This window comes from Caretta caretta, chromosome 7 (assembly GCF_965140235.1).
Source record: "Caretta caretta isolate rCarCar2 chromosome 7, rCarCar1.hap1, whole genome shotgun sequence".
Lineage (NCBI taxonomy): Eukaryota > Metazoa > Chordata > Testudines > Cheloniidae > Caretta > Caretta caretta.
This window is the reverse complement of record NC_134212.1, coordinates 54,519,806-54,543,803: the sequence shown is the minus strand read 5'-3', so window position 1 is coordinate 54,543,803 and position 23,998 is coordinate 54,519,806. Positions and strand designations below refer to the sequence as shown.

At 41.9% G+C, this 23,998-nt stretch overlaps 1 protein-coding gene across 3 annotated transcripts in view; it reads right to left on the bottom strand.

The window, feature by feature from the left end:
- ZSWIM8 (zinc finger SWIM-type containing 8) overlaps positions 1 to 23,998 on the bottom strand; it is a 143,378-nt gene that overhangs the window by 53,180 nt on the left and 66,200 nt on the right. For 2 of the 3 annotated variants that reach the window (XM_048856872.2, XM_048856875.2), the window contains exons 2-4: positions 18,767 to 18,920; positions 15,778 to 15,872; positions 1,450 to 1,622 (exon numbers count right to left, since the gene is read on the bottom strand). In XM_048856872.2, coding sequence (XP_048712829.1) covers positions 1,450 to 1,622; positions 15,778 to 15,872; positions 18,767 to 18,920 — 422 coding nt within the window. The remainder of the gene's footprint in view (positions 1 to 1,449; positions 1,623 to 15,777; positions 15,873 to 18,766; positions 18,921 to 23,998) is intronic. The other variant, XM_048856876.2, reaches the window with a different exon arrangement.

Genomic DNA, 23,998 nt, shown 5'->3' with positions numbered 1-23,998 from the left:
AAGGCGCGAAACGATTGTCTGCCGTTGCTTTCACAGAAGGAGGGATGGAGGGAGGTCCTGATGACACGTACCCAGAACCACTCGCGACAATGTTTTTTGCCCCAACAGGCATTAGGATCTCAACCCCAGAATTCCAATGGGCAGCGGAGATTACAGGAACTGTGGGATAGCTACCCACAGTGCAACACTCCGGAAGTCGACGCTAGCCTCGGTACTGTGGAAGCACTCCACCGAGTTAATGCACTTAAGGCACTTAGAGCATTTTCTGTGGGGACACACACAGTCGACTATATAAAAACGATTTCTAAAAAACCAACTTCTATAAATGTGACCTAATTTTGTAGTGTTGGCATACGCATAGGGGGCTCCAAACCTTTTTCTGCCTAATGCTGTGAATCAGGAAAGCTGCTGCCTATTCTCAGCCTCCCACACCAACTTTTCAAAGGAGAAACCATTTGAGAGCAGAAATTGGGTTTAAAATACTCAGCTGCCACCTGGAGACTGAAGGCAGCAAGTATCAGTTTAAGCTCATGATGATTATCCATTGTGAAATACCACTGATAAACTATTAGAGAATTTCTCAACAGGTAATTAGCATCTCTTTATGTATTTAGAGGGCCTGGGATTGATTAAAAACCACTATGGACTGTAATTGCGCCATGGCAATGCAGAATCTACTTTTCCATTCCACAATCCATACTCAAATCCCTCCTTAAAATGTATTTCTGCAAAGCTTCTCAAAAACAATCCACTAAGCAGATAAATCTGCAACAAAAGACTAGACCCTCCACATGTATATTTTGTGTGTCTTAACATTATATTCTGCCCATTTTCAACTGGAGCACCTTGGGGCAAGGGGTACCTACCTCCATTATATTTGTGCATTGCTATGCACATGGCTGGCACTAATAAAAAATCAAGACTCTCACTTTGGGCGTCAGACTGGCAGGTAGCAGACTCCCTCTCGGCAGCACCGTCTGTTCAATGAGTGAGCGCATACGGAGACCAAGATTGACTGAAATGCAGCTCAGGATGATTGAACAGCACAACAGCTTTCAAATCCCAAGAAATCCCATGCTTACAAAGACTTCCAGCACAAGATTTACTCCACTGCTGACCCTTTGCAGATTGAAGGAAGAATACACAATCCTAGGGAACAATTAAATAGGGCAGAGTGGGATATCCTACCTAGTCACAGTGGGATGCACAGTATCAAAAGATATTCTGCAACTTTAGATTCAAACTGTGAATGCATAGGGCCTGCATTACCATACAAAGATTCCAGTCTCAAAAGCTGCATGACTCACAACTATCATGCCATTAGATAAGGAACTGTCAAGAATAACTTCACTGGAGAGAAGCAAGCAGGGTCATGTTATGGAGCTTTAAGCCCCTACATCATTACAGGAAGATACCTAGAGAATGACAGAATTGTATTTAAAGGCCTACATTGTGTATCCGGAAGAGACAGAGGGCCACGACATGGGCACACCACTTGGCCCCAGCTCCACAGGTACAGCTGCATGAGGTGATCCTGCATCGGTCAAACATCACGGCCACGTTGTATGCACCTTTTGGTGGCACCATCTGCGGAGGTACCACTGTGGCACTCAGGTGGAAACCTGTTGGAGAATAGGCCAAAGTTACTGTCCCCTGCGCATCAGTGTGTGACACTGTGCAGAATGCAAAGGAACACTTGTGCATGTGCACTTTAAAATTGTACTTTAATGTTAAACAGTAAAGTTCTTCTGATTATTAGAACAGCAATCATACTGGGACAGCAACTTGTTAAGTCTCCAGCACTGGGTTCTTCCCATTTGGCTGATGTCAGATGTATATCACATTTTAGCAGCAAGCCATCTACACCTTGCAAGAGATTAATCTATAGCCAAGGAAAAGCCAGGCAAGCTTGCACAAAAATTGTGGAACCTTGTTCAGCAGAGATGTTCAAGGCTGGACTACGTACCTGCATTAGGCATGGTTTAGGATGACTTAATTCAGTCCTGCTATATTGAAGATGAATGAGCTAGATGAACCCTAAGATGCTACTTCCAAACCAAACGATTCTAAGAAAAATCTTCTAACCAGATGAACTTTCAGAATGCTGAAATAAGTAAAATGGGGCAGCTCTCTGTTATGCATGAGCACCTATTAGCACTTTTGTCCACTTCAGAAACCACCAACATTCAACAAGCCAGGAATTATTGCTCCAGAAGGAGTAAAGATAAGTCCACACCTCCTTGTGATTTTGTAGATATCTATTTTTATAACTTGTATTCTGTGGCACTAAAGCATCTTCTTCTATGAAACTAAAATAAATGGTAAATAGAAATTACAGTGACCCTTTTAAAAAGAAACCAATCTAATTATTCCATGAGAAAACATAGAAGGAATTCAATTACATATTTACTAGGGCTGTCAAGCGATTAAAAAAATTAATTGCAATTAATCGCATTGTTAATAATAGAATACCATTTATTTAAATATTTTTGGATGTTTTCTACATTTTCAAATATATTGATTTCAATTACAACACAGAATATAAAAAGAACAGGAGTACTTGTGGCACCTTAGAGACTAACAAATTTATTAGATCATAAGCTTTTGTGGGCGACAGCCCACTTCATCAGATGCATAGAATGGAACATATATATTATATATACACATATATCATACACGCATACAGATAAGTTGGAAGTTACCATACAAACTGAGAGAGGCCAATTAGTTAAGATGAGCTATTATCAGTAGGAAAAAAACTTTTGTAGTGATAATCTAGATGGCCCATTTAGACAGTTGACAAGAAGGTGTGAGGCTACTTAACTTAAGGAAATAGATTCAATATGTGTAATGACCCAGCCACTCCCAGTGGCTATTCAAACCCAAGTTAATGGTATCTAGTTTGCATATTAATTCAAGCTCAGTAGTTTCGCGTTGGAGTCTGTTTTTGAAGCTTTTCTGTTGCAAAATTGCCACTCTTAAATCTTTTACTGAGTGACCAGTGAGGTTGAAGTGTTCTCCTACCGATTTTTGAATGTTATGATTCCTGATGCCAGATTTGTGTCCATTTATTCTTTTGCGTAGAGACTATCCGGTTTGGCCAATGTACGTGGCAGAGGGGCATTGCTAGCACATGATGGCATATATCACATTGGTAGATGAGCAGTGAACAAGCCCCTGATGGCGTGGTTAATGTGATTAGGTCCTATGATGGTGTCACTTGAATAAACATGTGGACAGAGTTGGCATCGGGCTTTGTTGCAAGGATAGGTTCCTGGATTAGTGGTTCTGCTGTGTGGTTGCTTGTGAGTATTTGCTTCAGGTTGGGGGGCTGTCTGTAAGCGAGGACTGGTCTGTCTCCCAAGATCTGTGAGAGTGAGGGATCATTTTTCAGGATAGGTTGTAAATCTTTGATGATGCGTTGGAGAGGTTTTAGTTGGGGGCTGAAGGTGACAGCTAGTGGCATTCTGTTATTTTCTTTGTTGGGCCTGTTCTGTAGTAGGTGACTTCTGGGTACTCTTCTGGCTCTGTCAATCTGTTTTTTCACTTCAGCAGGTGGGTATTGTAGTTGTAAGAATGCTTGATAGAGATCTTGTAGGTATTTGTCTCTGTCTGAGGGATTGGAGCAAATGCGGTTGTACCTTAGAGCTTGGCTGTAGACAACGAATCATGTGGTGTGTCCTAGATGGAAGCTGGCGGTATGTAGGTAAGTATAGCAGTCAGTAGGTTTCCGGTAGAGGGTGGTGTTTATGTGACCATCACCTATTAGCACAGTAGTGTCCAGGAAATGGACCGCTTGTGTGGATTGGTCTAGGCTGAGGTTGATGGTGGAATGGAAATTGTTGAAATCATGGTGGAATTCCTCAAGGACTTCTTTTCCATGGGTCCAGATGATGAAGATGTCATCAATGTAGTGCAAGTAGAGATGGGGTGTTAGGGGATGAGAGCTGAGGAAGCGTTGTTCTAAGTCAGCCATAAAAATGTTAGCATACTGTGGGACCATGCGGGTACCCATAGCAGTGCCGCTGACTTGAAGGTATGCATTGTCCCCAAATGTGAAATAGTTATGGGTGAGGACAAAGTCACAAAGTTCAGCCACCAGGTTTGCCGTGATTTTATTGGGGATACTGTTCCTGAACGCTTGTAGTCCATCTTTGTGTGGAATCTTGGTGTAGAGGGCTTCTACATCCATAGTGGCCAGGAGGGTGTTTTCTGGAAGATCACCGATGCATTGTAGTTTCCTCAGGAAGTCAGTGGTGTCTCGAAGACAGCTGGGAGTGCTGGTAGCATAGGGCTTGAGGAGACAGTCCACATAGCCAGACGATCCTGCTGCCAGGGTGCCAATGCCTGAGATGATGGGGCGTCCAGGATTCCCAGGTTTATGGATCTTGGGAAGCAGATAGAATACCCCTGGTCGGGGTTCTAGGCATGTGTCTGCATAGATCTGTTCCTATGCTTTTTCAGGGAGTTTCTTGAGCAGATGGTGTAGCTTCTTTTGGTAATCCTCAGTGGGATCAGAGGATAATGGCCTGTAGAATGTGGAGTTAGAGAGCTGCCTAGCAGTTTCTTGTTCATATTCCAACTTATTCATGATGATGACAGCACCTCCTTTGTCAGCCTTTTTGATTATGATGTCAGAGTTGCTCCTGAGCCTGTTGATGGCATTGTGTTCAGCACGGCTGAGGTTATGGGGCAAACGATGCTGCTTTTCCACAATTTCAGCCCGTGCACGTCGACGGAAGCAATCTATGTAGAAGTCCAGTCTCTTGTTTTGAGCTTCAGGAGGAGTCCACGCAGAATCCTTCTTTTTGTAGTGTTGGTAGGAAGGATTCTGTGGGTTAGTATGTTGTTCAGAGGTGTGTTGGAAATATTCTTTGAGTCGGAGAATTAATATGTAAACTAGATACCATTAACTTGGGTTTGAATAGCCACTGGGAGTGGCTGGGTCATTACACATATTGAATCTATTTCCTTAAGTTAAGTAGCCTCACACCTTCTTGTCAACTGTCTAAATGGGCCATCTAGATTATCACTACAAAAGTTTTTTTCTCCTACTGATAATAGCTCATCTTAACTAATTGGCCTCTCTCAGTTTGTATGGTAACTTCCAACTTATCTGTATGTGTGTGTGATATATTATATATACATATATGTTCCATTCTATGCATCCGATGAAGTGGACTGTAGCCCACAAAAGCTTATGCTCTAATAAATTTGTTAGTCTCTAAGGTGCCACAAGTACTCCTGTTCTTTTTGCAGATACAGACTAACACGGCTGCTACTCTGAAACCTGTCAGAATACAAAGTGTACAGTGCTTACTTTATATTTATTTTTTATTACAAATATTTGCACTGTAAAAAAGAGAGTAGTAGTATTTTTCAGTTCACCTTATACAAGTACTGTAGTTGCAATCTCTTTATTGTGAAAGTGCAACTTACAAATGTAGATTTTTTTTTAACATAACTTCAACTCAAAAATAAAACAATGTAAAACTTTAGTGCCTACAAGTCCACTCAGTCCTATTTCTTGTTCAGCCAATCACTCAGAAAAACAAGTTTGTTTATATTTGCAAGAGATAATGCTGCCCGCTTCGTGTTCAGAATGTCACCTGAAAGTGAGAACAGGCGTTCACATGGCACTGTGAACACAAATGGCACAGCTACCATGAGAACAGGTGTTCACATGGTGGCTGGTGTCGCAAGATATTTACATGCCAGATGCGCTGAAGATTCATATGTCCCTTCATGCTTCAACCACCATTCCAGAGGACATGCATCCATACTGATGATGGGTTCTGCTCAATTACAATCCAAAGCAGTGTGGACTGAAGCATGTTCATTTTCATCATCTCAGTCAGATGCCTCAAGCAGAAGGTTGATTTTCTTTTTTGGTGCTTCGGGTTCTGTAGTTTCCACATTGGAGTCTTGCTCTTGTAAGACTTCTGAAAGCATGGTCCACACCTCGTCCCTCTCATATTTTGGAAGGTACTTCAGATTTTTAAGCCTTGGGTTGAGTGCTGTAGCTATCTTTAGAAATCTCACTTTGGTACCTTCTTTGCGTTTTGTCAAATCTGCAGTGAAAGCGTTCTTAAAAGAAACAACATGTGCCGAGTCATCATCCAAGACTGCTGTAACATGAGATATATGGCAGAATGTGGGTAAAACAGAACCAGAGACATACAATTCTCCCCTCCAAAGGAGTTCAGTCACAAATTTAATTAACGCATAATTTTTTTAATGAGTGTCATCAGCATGGAAGCATGTCCTCTGGAATGGTGGTTGAAGCATGAAGGGACGTATGAATGTTTAGCATATCTGGCACATAAATACCTTGCAATACTAGCTACAAAAATCCCATGCAGATGCCTGTACTCACTTTATGGTGACATTGTAAAAGAGAAGTAGGCAGCAGTATCTCCTGTAAATGTAAACAACCTTGCTTTTCTTAGCAATTGGCTGAACAAGAAGTAGGACTGAGTGGACTGGTAGGTCCTAAAGTTTTACATTGTTTTGGTTTTGAGTGTAGTTATGTAACAAAAAAACCCCTATATTTGTAAACTGCACTTTCACAATAAAGAAATTGCACTACAGTACTTGTATGTGGTGAATTGAAGAATACGATTTCTTTTTTTTTTTTTATCATTTTAAGGTGCAAATATTTGTAATAAAAATAATATAAAGTGAGCATGGTACACTTCATATTCTGTGTTGTAATTGAAATCAATATATTTGAAAATGTAGAAAAACATCCAAAAATATTTAATAAATTTCAATTGGTATCCTATTGTTTAACAGTGAGATTAAAACTGCGATTAATTTTTTTGAGTTAATCACGTGATTTAACTGCGATTAATCAACAGCCCTAATATTTACATTCTCAGGCAGGATGGGAAAAACCTCACTGACCCTTCAGGGATAGCTACTATATGCATACCCATTCTCTTCATAAGGCAACTTCCTCTACAAATACTGACAGGTTTCAGAGCAGCAGCCGTGTTAGTCTGTATTCGCAAAAAGAAATGGAGTACTTGTGGCACCTTAGAGACTAACAAATTTATTTGAGCATAAGCTTTCGTGAACTACAGCTCACTTCATCGGATGCATTCAGTGGAAAATATAATGGGGAGATTTATATACATAGAGAACATGAAACAATGGGTGTTACCATACACACTGTAACCAGAGTGATCACTTAAAGGTGAGCTATAACCAGCAAAAGAGCGGGAGGTGGTGGGGGGGGAGGGGGAAGACACCTTTTGAAGGTGGGCCATTTCCAGCAGTTGACAAGAACGTCTGAGGAACAGTGGGGGGGGCGGGGAAATAAACATGGGGACATAGTTTTACTTTGTGTAATGACCCATCCACTCCCAGGCTCTATTCAAGCCTAAGTTAATTGTATACAGTTTGCAAATTAATTCCAATTCAGCAGTCTCTCGTTGGAGTCTGTTTTTGAAGTTTTTTTTGTTGAAGAATTGCAACTTTTAGGTCTGTAATCGAGTGACCAAAGAGATTGAAGTGTTCTCCAACTGGTTTTTGAATGTTATAATTCTTGACATCTGATTTGTGTCCATTTATTCTTTTACGTAGGACTGTCCAGTTTGACCAATGTACATGGCAGAGGGGCATTGCTGGCGCATGGTGGCATCACATTGGTAGATGTGCAGCTGAACGAGCCTCTGATAGTGTAGCTGATGTGATTAGGCCCTATGATGGTGTCCCCTGAAGAGATATGTGGACACAGTTGGCAACGGGCTTTGTTGCAAGGATAGATTCCTGGGTTAGTGGTTCTGTTGTGTGGTGTGTGGTTGCTGGTGAGTATTTGCTTCAGGTTGGGGGGCTGTCTGTAAGCAAGGACTGGCCTGTCTCCCAAGATCTGTGAGAGTGATGGGTCGTCCTTCAGGATAGGTTGTAGATCCTTGATGATGCGTTGGAGAGGTTTTAGTTGGGGGCTGAAGGTGATGGCTAGTGGCGTTCTGTTATTTTCTTCGTTGGGCCTGTTCTGTAGTAGGTGACTTCTGGGTACTCTTCTGGCTCTGTCAATCTGTTTCTTCACTTCAGGAGGTGGGTATTGTAGTTGTAAGAATGCTTGACAGAGATCTTGTTGGAGAACACTTCAATCTCTTTGGTCACTCGATTACAGACCTAAAAGTTGCAATTCTTCAACAAAAAAACTTCAAAAACAGACTCCAACAAGAGACTGCTGAATTGGAATTAAATTGCAAACTGGATACCATTAACTTAGGCTTGAATAGAGCCTGGGAGTGGATGGGTCGTTACACAAAGTAAAACTATTTCCCCATGTTTATTCCCCCACCCCCACCGTTCCTCAGACGTTCTTGTCAACAGCTGGAAATGGCCCACCTTGATTATCACTATGAAAGGTTGTCTCCACCCTCCATCCCCCCGCCGTTCTCCTGTTGGTAATATCTCACCTTAAGAGATCACTCTCCTTACAGTGTGTATGGTAACACCCATTGTTTCATGTTCTCTATGTATATAAATCTCCCCACTATATTTTCCATTGAATGCATCCAATGAAGTGAGCTGTAGCTCATGAAAGCTTATGCTCAAATAAATTTGTTAGTCTCTAAGGTGCCACAAGTCCTCCTTTTCTTTCTACAAATACTGGTTACTCACTGAGACATTTTAAAAGCCAGGAGCAGGAAAAGGCTAACAAAGTCCTTTTCAAATGTCTCATGAAGACCGCCGTCACCTGGGCATATCCCTTTTTAGCTATGAGTATCAGTCCCAAATCCTTTAATGTAGCCTCAATTAAATTCCTCAGACTTAGTATCTGTGCTCTTTTCTGCTGCACCACCTCCAAAATAATAATATTCAGCCTTGGAGACTCCGACACACTCACTGACCTGGGACGACAAAAAAAACGTATTTTTGCACAGGTATGTAAAACCATTCTCCCAGAAGCATCACATTCAGGGTGGGCAAGCAGATGCACCCAGGCTACTGACATTTTATAATGATTTACAAGACTGCTATAAGCACTGCACACAATATTCTCTAACAATTCATATACAGTATAGTACCTCTTGCTTGGTACTTAAACTCTATGCTAATACAAACTTGCTAGTACCTTGTTTATCTTTTTTATTGCTGCTGTGCACTGGGATTCAAATCCTCCTCCTGATCTGGGTGATTAGTGCATTTGAATGCCACCCAATCACTAAACTGGCAGAAAAACGTGGAACAAAATCAAAACGAAAAGAAGCATCCACCACAAAATTACTGCTCATCACCAGCTACAGGTCTAATTTATGCTCTACATTTGGATGTTACAGCGCAAATAGTCTCTTCACTACTCTAGGAAATATATCAGGGGAGACAAGAAAAATTAAAAAGAAAAGAACGAGGAGTACTTGTGGCACCTTAGAGACTAACAAATTTGTTAGTCTCTAAGTGCCACAAGTACTCCTCAATCTTTTTGCTGATACAGACTAACACGGCTACCCCTCTGAAACAAAAATTAAGCATTTCACAAATCTGAGCTGCAGCAATTACTCAGCTTATGCATGCTAGGAGAACCATCAGAAGAATTCCAGAGAAAAAGGACAGACATGGTGACACCTTCATGTAAAGAGCTCGTAGTGACATTTTGCGTGTGTATGAAGAAAGACCTATTACAGAAGTTTGGAAAGGGGAGAATGGTTGTAATAGCAAAGGAGGAGGAGGAAAGGAACACTTCCTGTAGCATCTTCAACATTCAATAGCCATTTCAGAGATCAATCTTATTTTACCCATCTGTTTGCTTAGAAGATCACGCTGCATCATAATTGCGATTTCTCCCCTCCCTGCTGGATAGCATGGGGAGAGGCACGCCCACTGCACACCTGGTTGAGCTGGTCACCTTTTAGAAGTCTCTAGAAACACAAAGAACTGTCTCTCTCCCTCTTACTCTCCACTTTACCCCATATTTGCCACTATGCCATTTTTCTACACGTCCCCAGAAGAGCACATTACAAGGAGCTATATACTCACATACATTCATAATTTCCAAAATCAGGTACAAGAAACTGGAGGTGATCTGCCATCCCCGCAAAAATGCAATGGCGCTAGAAAGCTAGTTGTGAGGGAAAGTGCGTAAGTGTTCAGTCAACAAGTATGAAGATCATGTGGCATTTTTTGAGTTTGACATCAAAGAGGATCATTCCAAATATCTAAACACCAAATCCTCAAGTTTCTTTCAAATTTGACAGCTAAGAAGAAGGTGTGATCCTCACAGGCAGAACACTTCACACTAATGTTTCTTAGCCCTATCTAAGGCATCTTAACCCAGACCACTAGAGTTGTTAAACTGATGTCTTATGTATATAGCGTCTATTTCTTCACAATAAAGTTGCCATTTTGCTGACTGGTGTTGCTGAGGTTCTATTTGTCCCATAGACTCAGAAAAGAAGAAGTTTGGAAAGTTACAAGCAAGTGAAAACAGGGGATTAGAAAGGAAGCATTTATGCCACCTAGCAGTCAGTGCTGCTGCCACTACTGCATTATGAATGTATCTCTTTACATTCAAAATGAAATGAACAGACTGCTTTCAAGTATGGGTTTTTTTCCACCTTGTAACATGGCAACAATGAGAAGTGCCACAATGAATATGATAAATACGTTGTGTGGCAAGGTAAGTCCTTTGTCTCATCAGACTTAGCACTTCCCCCTCGGGCTGTGGCAGGCCTGGGGTAAATCAGCCCCACTCTGAGCAGTGTTGGTCTTCCCTCTTCTGTGCTCTTTGGCTGTATTTTCAGGGTAGGCCTTGGGGTCGGCCTGCGGGGTGACCCTCCACGAAACAAAAAGGAAACAGTCTCTCAAACACAAAAACAAAGGGGGATACTTTTCCCTGCCTCCTCAGCGGGGTGGGGTGTTGTCCTGTTGCTTGCCCCAGGGTGTCAGTCCTTCCCCGAGCAAACACTCAGGTTTGGCTTCCCCTATGGGAAGGAGCACAACCTCTTACCCTGGAGAAGCCTACTTCCCTGCTGCCACTAGCCTGGCAGCAGCTTGTCTTTCTCTCTCCTCTTCCTCTCACCAGAGGAGGGGTTTTAAAAGGTCTCAGGCAGCTCTTAATTGGATTCAGGTGTCCCTCTTTTCAGCTTGTAGGAAAAGGGGCCTTTAACATTCTAGGGCTAACATATCTTACCTCAAAAGGATCTTACGGGAGGGTGGCTCCCCGCCCATCCCACACCCCTGGCCCTCCGGACCTTTTCATCAGGTCCCTGTCCTGTAAACCCCCTCCCCCCAACCAGCCGTCCCACCTGTATGCCTTGAGCTGGCTGCACAACCTGCAACCAGTTTGCTTCAGAACTGCGCCAAGGGCACATCTGTACACGCTCATGCTCTCTGTCTCTTCATCTTCATGTCCTGCCGCAACACTAAGTGACGGGACCTGTTGCCACCTAGTGAGGCTAAGGAACTTCGTTGGGCCAGCCTGTATTCTACCCTAGTCCCTCGGCCCACCGGGAATATCAGCTGGCGGCTCCTTCATGGAGTTGTGAGCACAGGCGTGTACCGGGTGCGGTTCACCTCCATCCCTGACACCTGTCCCTTTTGTAGCATGAGGGAGACCCTGGCGCATGCCTATCTTGAATGCGCCAGGTTACAGCCCCTATTCCGGCTCCTCCTGGACCTCCTTTTATGTTTTTGGCTACACTTCTCCCCCCCACCTCTTTATATACGCACACTCTATCTGTGGCCCCACAAAGTCACGGGACCCGCTCGTCAACCTCCTCTTCACGATGACCAAAGTGGCTATCTATAAACCCAGGAAGAGGATGCTGGCTGAGGGGGTTCTCTATGACTGTGGGGCCTATTTCCATTCCTCCCTGTGTTCACGTCTCCAGGCACAGTTCCTGGGTGGCGTCCACTGGCTCCCTTGACACCTTTGAGGAGCCTTGGGTGCTGTCCGGGATTCTCTGCTCAGTGTCCCCTTCTTTGTCCCTAGTTTTGACCCTTTGACCCTCACACCCATCCTTGTTATTTTTCTGTTGCCCACCGTAATTATTTGAGCCCCAGGTTCAGTGGATGCTCCCTGTAGGCTGCTCCCCACCTCCCGCAACCTAATATGAGCATCTTCTTGCAGCCGTCTGGCCTGACTTTGTCACAGTTGTTAGATGTGTGGTGAGCTCTCTAAATGATCTGAAAATCAAAAAGAAATCATGCAAAAAGTAGAAACATGGATGGATTGCTAAGGAGGATACAAAAGAATAGCACAAACATATAGGGACAAAAATCAGAAAGACTAAGGCACAAAATTAGTTACATCTAGCAAGGGACATAAAAGGCAATAAGAAGTAGTTCTTTAAATGTATTAGGAGCAAGAGAAAGGAAAGCATAGGTCCTCTACTTGGTCAGGAAGGAGAGCTAATAATTGATGACATCAAGATGGCTGAGGTGTTTAATGCCTATTTTGCTGCAGTCTTCCCTAAAAAGGTTAATGGTGATCAGATACTCAACACAATAAATATTAACCACTAGTGGGAGGGAACGCAAAACAAAATAGGGAAAAAACAAGTTAAAGAATATTTAGCTATGTTAGATGAGTTCAAGTCAGCAAGGCCTGATGAAATTCATCCTAGGATACTTAAGGAACTAGGTGAAGCCATCTCAGAACGTTAGCAATTTCTTTGAGAACTCAGGGAGGATGGATGAGTCTCAGAGGACTGGAAAATGGCAAATGGAAAACCTATCTTTAAAGAAAGGACAAAGAGGACCCAGGGAATTATAGACTGGTCAGCCTAATTTTGATACGTGGAAAGATACTGGAACAAATTAATAAACAATCCATAAGCACCTAGAGGATAAGAGGGTTATAAGGAATAAGCAGCATGGGTTTGTCAAGAACAAATCATGCCAAACCAATCTAATTTCCTTCTTTGACAAGGTTACTGGCCTATTGGATAGGAGGTAACCAATGCACTTGATATATCTTGATTTTAGTGAGGCTTTAAGGTGGGTGCACAACTGGCTGAAAGAGGCCCAGTTGCATTTCAAGATGAAAAGACCCTTAACTTTATCTTATGCAGTTTGCAGTCTCCCTTTCCCCCTTTTTAAGCCTCCCCCCCCCATCCTCCTCCACTGGTCCAGTTGGTGTATGATTTTTACTGTCCTTTGTTAATTTTACATTAAGAACATAAGAATGGCCATACTAGTCAGACCAATGGTTGACTGTGTGTTGTGCGAAGAAGTACTTCCTCTGTTTTAAACCTGCTGCCTATTTATTTCATCAGTGACCCTAGTTCTTGTGTTATGACAAAGTGAAGGAATAAATAACACTTTCCTATTCTTTCTCAACAGCATTCATGATTTTATAGACTTCTATACCCCCCCTCCCTAGTCATCTCTCCTATGCTGAACAGTGCCAGTCTTTCTAATCTCTCCTCATACAGAAGCTGTTCCATACTCCTACTCATTTTCATTGCCCTTCTCTGCCCTTTTCCAATTCTAACATTTTTTTTTTTGAGCGAGGTGACCAGAACGGTATGCAGTATTCAAAGAGTGGGTGTACCAGGTATTTATATAGTGGCATTATATTTTGTTTTATTATCCACCCCTTTCCTAAAAGTACCCAACATTGCTCCCTGTTGCCTTTTTATAACTAGAACAAGTTTTGATGGTAGTCTCCCCACATTAAATACTTTGTCCTTTTCTGTTGTTAGTTTCCCAGGCATTATTGAATTTCAGCCAATGTTTTAACGCATTCTGCATTTCTTTGAAGCCCAATAGCTATTGTACGGCTCTTTCTTCAGGGTCCTGTCAGCATTTCACTCCTGATATCAGTGGTCTCAAACTTCAAATGAATCATATTTGGCTCGATTCCGCTGATTAGCTCCAGATTAGTCACTGGCCTGGTTGATAGCCCATATTCTGCAAATATGAGGAAGCACTGCCTCCTTCCCTAGAGCTCCAACTATTGTTATTACAGTCAGTCCTGGACTAGTTGAAATCCCTTATGAGTGCTGAGCAGTGGCATTTTTACAGGCTGCCTCTATACGAAAAAAACATTGTTATCTACCTTCCAACTTGCCCATGAGGTCTATAGCAGCAGACGACCATTAGGGGCTGTTACAATGCCTTTAGGCTGCTAATGGCATCAGGTCTATAAATCTCTTCCAATCCTGCCCGTGCTATTGAGCAACTTATCTAGTGTCTCACAGAGACCATGGCATGGATTTAGACTAGCTTACAGGATAGAGAAAACAATCAGGGGAAATGGTAGAAATTATGTCACCTCCCTGATCAACAGGAGGCACTTTCATCGACCCTGTTCCAGTCCACTACTAAGACCCCTGAAGTTGTCCTTGGTTCTGTTAAAACTTCATGCATGCAAGAGATTCTTCCCATGTGGGCTGCACTAAGTGGACATTCCCTAGAATCCTGCCAGATGCCTTGGTCTTTTTCTCAAATCCCTCTTCCTTGCTTTGACACCCAAGGGGCTGTTTGCAATTCTGCTCTGAGTCAGACATCTCAAAGACCATTTTCTTTTCCCCTGCTTTGTGGTTCCCTTTCAATAGCTTGTCAGGCTGATGGTCCTCTGCCTCTTAATCTGTTCATTTAATATCCATCCAGAACAGAGCATTTATCGGCAATGGTGAGATTGAACAGCTCCATACAAATTTCCCTTCCTTGTTTCCACCTTCTTCCATCTTTCTCCTCTATAGCACATGCATTCAGCTTCCCCAGTTTCATCTTCAGCAGATGTGTGAGCCGCTGTAAGTCCTCCTCCAGCTTACATTTCATGCATGTGTAGCCCCCTCCTGATTTTGCCCATCTTCCAGAAACAGCAACACTAAGGGAATGTCTACACTCCAATCAGAGGTGTAACTTAGGCACAGTAGCAATGAAACCAGGGCAGTACACATTTTACAAGCCTGCTTGGGACCTGGGGAATGTACTCAAGCAGCTTGCCCATGCTGCCAAGGCATCATTGCTATCATTATTTGAGCTAGCTAGATCAAAGGCAGCTCACGAATGTCTACAGTGCTAGACTCAATCCTCTTATTACAGCGTAAACATACCCTTGGTCGTCTGCATCTGACTGTCTTAGCTCTTTCATTTGCCATTCTAATGTCCTTATTTCTCCTAATTTCTTCCTGTCTAAAATCAGTCAGTGGCCAACTAACTTGATATTCCTTCTTGTCTTGCCTATAAAGAGGAGGGTTATGGGAATTTTTTTCCTAGTTAAAAAAATGCAACAAATAAGGATTTGCCTTACAGTAACAAGCAGAAGAACAAGATGAGCATAGAGGGGGATGAAAACCAGGTTTCCTTCCCCTCTTGTAGTACAATTACATACATACACCTGTACACATGGATTCATCATAACTGCACATTTCATCTCTGCAGCACACTTATTTTACTAGCAGCATGAATTTCATCCTGCCATTAGAAAGCCAGGTTATATATTAAGTTACTGATAAAAAAAATGAGAGTATCATGGAGACACATGCAGTATATGAAATTTCCCCAAGAGATGCTCAGATCTAATTGTCAGGGAAGTGCCTGCTTTTCACTCAGTTTTCCACCTGGACTAATGGGGCTCTAAGAAGCAAAGTAACTTGTCCAGAGCTCCAATGCGAAGAAGTGCACGGCTCAGCAGGAAGTTTAACCCAGGATGCTTCTGGTTACAGGTCCCCTGTTGTAGGCTTTAAACTACAGGAGCCCTTTGGGAAAAGGAGGCTCATCTTGAGTCTGTGGTCATACCATTACTCCTTTGTCTGAGCTATGATCTGAGACTCTAAAATACCTATAGAAGCTCAGCTGCAGCGTTCTTACCTATCTGCAGAGGGTCTTTGACAGCCCGCATCCGGAATAACTGCTCCCCCCGCTGGAACTCATCCGCACTGCCATTCGCCAAGCAGGAGTACAACCTAAGAAAAGCAAACATAGTTCCTTTTCAAACACAATCTTCACTGGAAAAAAACAGAACTGCATCCCATTCCCAACCTACGGGAGCACTAAGTGTTCACTGCTTTGAATACATAAGGATAGTTTTAGCCAAGAGACATGAAAGGGCACAAACTGAATTTGTTGAATTGGTTATTTGGGTAGGTGAGATATAAGAGATGAGTGACTGCAGTAAAGAGTTCTGCCTCCATAGCACCATCGAGTGAAGATCGGCTCTGTGGTTCTGTATGAGAGAGAGACAGATGTATCATTTAGGAACAGCGTCCAGCTGATGCACTGTCAGACCCAGTCATCAGTAATCCATAGTTGTTCTTCTCTATCTTTTGTTTTTGCTACAGATTTGGGGTGAGTGAGTAGGAATAGTTATTTTTGAGATGAGTGGATCAAATCTGAAGTTAGTACTTTAAGGCTTGGGCCAGCAATTTAATATTGGACGTATCTGAAAAAAATATTTGGTTCACAAACTATATGAGCGATTCAAATTCAGCTTTAGATTAAAATTTTAAGATTTTGTTAACGGAATTCTTCACAAAATGTTAAGAGCACTTTTCCTCACTTAAAAATAACATTCATAACAAATTAAGTTTAAAAGGAAATTTATGAACTATTGTTTGTACAGTGCTTTGATCATGTAAAGAGGCATATATATTTTTATGCAGGCTTAATGCAAATCGACTACACAGATTTTATTTTAAATTTTAAAAAAATCAGCTAAGCTGAAGGATGAGAAATTTCATACCTTTCTCAAGAATGGTTCTTCAGGGCTGAGGGATGCAATAGGGATTTAGAATGCAATGGCTCTTTCAAATTTATGGTAGTTGTGATGTTGCTCTGGCAAAAAAGCCAAGTCGTCACTAGTTGCAATTTCAATATTTTGGGCAGTTAATGACTGTCTCCAATTTTGTTAATACAGTGTTCATTATATTTTTTAAACATCTGTACACCATCTTCTTTTTTGGGTCTTAAATAAGTTAGGTTTTGTTGAAAGTCATTCTTGCTTCACTTTTAAAGTGGGGACCATCCTTTTCTGTCATTTTTCTCTAACTCCTTATCTACAAAAATCATTAATCGCTGTCTAACTGATCCTGTGAGTTATTGACATTGACTTTTCACCAGGGATGGCATGGTATTTACCAGAGGCGATTTTCTCCCAGGTAAAATAATGGTTTTTACCTCTTTGGGAAAAACTAGTTAGTCACAGTTTAAGGCATTTTCTATTTTAAAAACTGTTTTGTTAATGAACACCACATTATACTTAGTTTTAGTTACATAGTCAAATTGTGGTTACACAAGGCAGCAGATTCACAGATTAATTTAGGATTGTAGAAATAAAAATAAAACTGCAGTGGGAGCAATATTAATACACAATTATAATATTGAACATTGGAATGTTCTGGTATACATATTGGCTTGGTATTTTCTCAAGGAAGTTATACATGTCATGACTCATATTTCAGTATTTAATCTTATATAAAGAACAGTCAAAAACACTCGATTGTATGAAAACCACAGTGCAGAGTTATAGGCTTGAAGTATTAATCAATCAGAAGCATGCAGAGTTGCAGATTATCACTCCAGGTCCATTTGGGCACACAGCATTCTTTAGCATTCTTTGATGCAGTGGACAGACAAAATCTATTCCTCCGTTTTGAATGGATGTATCCAAAGTTTGAAAAAAACTGTTTTATGCTTACTGGACCCTATGCAATTTTTTCCTCTACTTTCCCGGTTCAAACTGGGTTTAAGCAGATATTTACCGTGCCCTGTCCTAAACCAGTTTTTCCCCAGGAAATTGCCAACCCTGCATGTTACCATAAAGGCTTTAAAGTTAAACCTTCTTCAGAGACTCAGATTAGCTTTACAGGCCCTTTTTCAGTTCCCAGTGTCACTGGTTCCAAATATGTACCATGACTACAGATTCCTTTTTAAGAGTCACCAAAATGCTTAATGAGATTTGCTATCATTGTACCCATTAGGCAAGTTACTGGATGTTTTTTTACAGTCATCACAAACTGAAACTAGCTGCCTGTATTCATCTACAGCTCTACTGTACACATCTGGAGCTCCTCCTCCTGTAGGAACCTTCCCCTGTCTGTGAGACATGTTTACTCTCATCTAAGTATTGAAAGGGGGCCCCTTTCTAAAGGAACTCCCGGAGCACTGCTTTAGCAGAGGGTTCTGGCTACGCACTGAATGCACGTGCTCGCATCCCTCAACTGGAGAGATTTATGGGAAATTCCTGAAGAACCACCAGATAGTCAAAATTCCAAAAGAACCAAAAGCAGAAAGATTATTGATCAAATAACCATGGATATATTTGAAACCACATAAGAAATCGAACCACTTCTCTGACCCACCCCTATTCTGGCCATCCAGGAGGTCAGTACCTCTCCAATTCATAACTAAGACTAGGTCTACACAACTAGCAAAGGTGAGTCTCAGAGCCTGGGTCTACAGACCTGAGCTCATACTACAGCGCTAAAAATGTGTGTATACATTCGGACTTGGGCTGGAGCTTGGACTGTGAAGGCCTAGAGGCGATGGGCTTCAGAGTCCAACCTCCAGACCAAGCCACAACATCTACACAACTGTTTTTAGCACCACAGCACAAACCCAAGTCTTAGTCTCACTGCCACAGACACCCTGAAAGACCTCTAAAGGAATTCATGTCTTTTTCAGAATTTCAGATCTGTTAAATCCTGCCTCTTCATCAACAAATTCAAACTAAGGAAAAACCTAAGATGCAGGCATTAGAATGGTACCAAGAGAGCGAGGGACCCCAATTTGATCCAGGACTCTCCTGTATTGAGATCAATTTGTTTCAAAGCACAAATGCAACCAGAACAGAATATATTACCTGATGTCCTCCTCGTTCTCTGGGAAGCTCCAGAAGGCGATCCGAAGCTGCAGCTGTTCAGGTACGGGGGGGTAGACTTTCTCCACTACCTCGAATGGAATGTGAAACGCAACCTGCTTCGCAGACAGTTCCACCAGTGGAATCACCAAACCATCTAACAGGACAAGCAATATTAGATACAATTACCCATAGGTAGAGCCAAACTAATCAGAGGCTGAAAACAGAAGGAATGGAAGCTACTCCTCTTATTTCTCTCCTCCAATTGGGTTAGCTACAAGGGAGTGGCAGCATAAGACTTTTCTGGAGAGTCACCTGCCAATCCAATGTCTGTTCCCAGCCCCAGGGCACAGGAGTTGCACACTCTTGTGAACCCACCTGCTTGTGTGTGGAGAGTTCTGTTGGCCCAATAAGGCTTCAATGACCCAGACGTTTTGTTACCTGGACTTGCTGAATCATGCCAGACTTTTTATTGAAAAGGTAACAAATTACTTCACATATTTCTGTAAGAACCCTGTGGGGCGAATCCTGAAGGTTAGGCTTTTTTTCCATTTACCAGATTGGAAATTGCATGTTTTCATTCTGGTATAACCCAAAGAACAGCACAAGCCCCCTCTGCTGCTGAATCAGTTTAAGATACTGCAGAGACTTCACTAATTATACTGCTGGACACACCTGGCTATGATACTCAGTGCTACAAAGGGATGCAGATTTATATTTTAAGGTCTGGGGTTCCCCCCCCAACAGGCTCTTCCATGGCCCCAATGAATCCTAATAAGAGGGCTAGTTTCTCTCATATCTAAAAATCCCAGTCAGTGAAAACACTCTCTTCCCTTCCACCCCAGAAACTTTTAAATGGAGGAAGGATGAGCTTGTGGCTAAAGCAAAGGAAGGGGAGTCAGGAGACCAAGGTTCTAATCCCAGTTTTCAGAGTAACAGCTGTGTTACTCTGAATTTATTGGTTAGTCTCTAAGGTGCCACAAGTACTCCTTTTCTTTTTGCGAATCCCAGTTTTGTCAGTCTGTGACCTTGGGCTAGCCTTACTTTCCCCAACTATAAAATGGACATAGTATTTCCTAATTTCCAGGAACACTGCAAGACTAAATTGAAATCTGTAAAGTACTCATAGTTCCTCACACTCCAGGACCTGTACGATTGCATGATACAGGTGTCTCATGGTAACCAGAAAGGAGAAGCTTTCCAAGGGATTCAGCTGCAATACTCTGCCATCTCATGCTCCCCTTTTCCAGAAAATTGGTAAGGAAAAACTGAATTATGATAGGATTTTGTTTATTCCACACAAAATACTACCGAACTGTGACTGGTATTAAGTGCAGATACACAGACATCAATTTATTAGTGCAGAGTTTACTTTTACCAGTACCACTGGGAATACGGTACTAGTGAATTTATCAGGAGGTCCTAGATCACCAGCTTCCCAATCCACACCAACTCCCCTACTGCTCTCCCTCCATCCTCTTCTTTAATCTGTAGAAGGGAATTGGTTATATAATTTAAGATCCCTCCCTTTCACATATCAACCACATCAAAATAATTACTAAACTGGACTACACTCCGTAGCCTCCTTTGCTCTATTCAGCTCTGATGGGCTGGCTGGGAACAAAGCCTTTTCTTTTTACAAAACAGCTCCTGATACTCCAGCCAAAGACTACTCACAAATGGTGAGTTGAGCTTTCAGGTCCAGACTGTAGACAATGGAGAGAAGCCACACAGGCATGAAATTAGCTGATCTCCAGTCATATTAATCATTCATTAATATTAGAGTGTCCAGCGGTCCCAACCAGGATCAGGGCAGGATTGTGCTGGACACTTCACAAACACATCATAAGAGAGTCCCTGCCTCAAAGAGTTTACAATGCTTCATATGCAGGAAAGACTCTCTCTGAACTCATCAGTAAGGCCAATTCACAATGGCTAGCTTGTGGGGCAGACAAGGACTGGCTGGCACTTTATAAGAAATGTTACGAACTATCGAATGAAATACATGAGGTAGGGATCCCATGGGAGAAAAATATTATGTGATCATTAATGCTCTACTTAACTTGTGATATTGTGGAAATTACAGATGCCACAACATTAGGTTTCCACCACAATTTTGACAGAAGGGGGCCCCATGCTCAGCCCCGGGTGGCCGACAGCAGAAAATCGCAGAATGGACTTTATTACCGCAAATAATAAGGTCCGTTATTACTTTTCCACAATTTTCCATGACTTGTCCACAGCTTAGCTGCAATTTTTTGACAGTCATCCTGCAATTCAAGTAGGGACATAGCAATCACATAATTAAAAACTGTATCATAATGCATATGCAGAAGGCGGCTGACCTATGGTTGCCTGTGAAACCTTAACTCAGGCATTCCCTAACTTTTGAGTTATCAACTTTCAAATTAAATAACTTTCTTTTAACCTATTTAATGTAATATTATTTATATTGTGACAGGGTCGGGCCAGATGGCTATAGGAGAGTAATAGAAGGCAGATATATAAACCCCAGGTTAAGTAGGTCCCTTTTCCCTGGGTAAGTAACAGGGAAGGTTCCAGAACAATCAGGAACCTTCTGGAGACAATTAAGACAGGCTGATTAGAACAACTGCAGCCAATCAAGAAGCTGCTAGAATCAATTAAGGGTGGCTAATCAGGACACCTGGGTTTTAAAAAGGAGCTCACTTCAGTTTGTGGTGTGCATGTGAGGAGCTGGGAGCAAGAGGCACTAGGAGCCGAGAGTGAGAACGCGGACTGTTGGAGGACTGAGGTGTACGAGCATTATCAGACACCAGGAGGAAGGTCCTATGGTGAGGATAAAGAAGGTGTTGGGAGAAGGCCATGGGGAAATAGCCCAGGGAATTGTAGCTCTCACATAACTGTTCCAGGACGCACTCTAGACAGCTGCATTCCACAGGGCCCTGGGCTGGAACCCAGAGTAGAGGGCACACCCGGGTTCCCCCCAAATCCTCCCAACTCCTGGTCAGACACAGGAGGAGTCGACCTGGACTGTGAATTCAGAAAAACGGCCAAGCTGAGGGCTGCCGTGAAGCTCCAAGGCGAGCAAATCCGCCAATAAGCACAAGACCCACCAAGGTAGAGCAGGAACTTTGTCACTATATATCTATCTATCTATATCTATATATATATAAAAAAAAATACATATACACACACACACACAAAGGGCTGTCAACTGTTTAAAAAAATTAATCGCAATTAATTGCACTGTTAAACAATAATAGAATATCAATTTAAATGTATTATAAATATTTTGGATGTTTTTCTACATTTTCAAATATATTGATTTCAATTACAACACAGAATACAAAATGTAGAGTGCTCACTTTATATTCACATTTTTATTACAAATATTTGCACTGTAAAATCAAAGCATGAAGAGGCATATGAATGTTTAGTTTATCTGGCACGTAAATATCTTGCAATGCCAGCTACAACAAACACCATGAGAATGCCAGTTCTCCCTTTCAGGTGACAATGTAAATAAGGAGGAGGCAGCATTATCTCCCGTAACTGTAAACACTGTTTGTCTTAGAGTTTGGCTGAACAAGAAGGAGGACTGAGTGGACTTGAAGGCTCTAAAGTTTTACATTGTTTTATTTTTGAGTTGCAGTTATGTAAAAAAAAATTCTACATTTGTAATTTGCACTTTCACAATAAAGAGATTGCACTACAGTTCTTGTATAAGGTGAACTGAAAAATACTACTACTTTTGTTTCTTTTTTACAGTGCAAATATTTTTAATAAAAATAATATAAAGTGAGCACTCTACACTTTGTATTCTGTGTTGTAATTGAAATCAATATATTTGCAAATGAAGAAAAACATACAAAAGTATTTATAATAAATTTAAACTGGTATTTTATTATTGTTTAACAGTGTGGTTAAAACGGTGATTAATCATGATTATTTTTTTAATCAAGTTAATTTGTTTTGAGTTAATCACTTGAGTTAACTGTGATTAATTGACAGCCCTAATAAATACACATCAGTGTATGGTTTTAGTCCTCTCACTGCCACCTCTCTTTACATTGTTCATTCTTAAATGAAGGGGCATAGTGCCTCTGCACACATCTGTATAGCACTCAACACAATGGAACCCTGATCCTGACCGGGAGCACTTGGTGCCAGGGGAATACAAACATTAAATAATTACCCAAGAACAGAAGTGCCTTATGAAGGGGACGAGCAATGCAGTCAGATACATTTTATATATGTAGATCAGCCCATACATTTTTTAGCAAAAAGAAAAGGAGTACTTGTGGCACCTTAGAGACTAGCCAATTTATTTGAGCATGAGCTTTCATGAGCTACAGCTCACTTATGAGCTGTAGCTCACGAAAGCTCATGCTCAAATAAATTGGTTAGTCTCTAAGGTGCCACAAGTACTCCTTTTCTTTTTGCGAATACAGACTAACACGGCTGTTACTCTGAAACCTACATTTTTTAGCTATCAGATTAAGGGAATCTTATCCCACAACTACTCAGGGTGGCAGGGATCCAGCCTACCCTGCACTCTTGAAACTGCAGCCCTGGGCCCTAAAACCAGAGATACTGGAATTGACTTATCTCCAAGCACCCCACTGCTTTGCTAAGACCCACTTCCATCCCCACACTGGGACAGTGGCCCTGGTCAGACACTGCCCACCCACCCCCCCACCTCCTACCCCTGCCAAAGCCTTCTTTGTCCAGTGCCTAATTAATACAGTTTCAGATATTCCATGTTTTATGTCTCTTAATCTCCCTAACCAGCTTTTAAACCTCTGCTGGCAGGCAGAATGTAAACCAATCCAGCCCCAGTCTCTCCCTGCCCACCAGCCTCCAGGCAACATTTCAAAGGAAAACCCAAGCACTGATGTCACCAAGCGCTTTCCCTCACTCTGCCCAGAGACAGTCCTCCAGTCAGAACAGTCGGCACTCTTAACTTGAGAGGATGGGATAGGATGAGATGAAAATGCATGCAGCAGAACAGCCAAGATCTCCCCCAACACAAACAGGCCTGTCAAATTGAGGGATTACATGAACACAGATGGAAAGAGCATACACAGCTTTCAAACATCTACATTTCTGATCATCTGATTACACTGAAATTACTAGACATGCTAAGCAGCAGTCCCTTTGATTAGAGGGGCAGTTAATGGAGTCAGTCCTTTACAGACTAGCATTGTTTTTCCAACACCAGAGGGATGTGAAACATTGACCTTTAATCTGCCT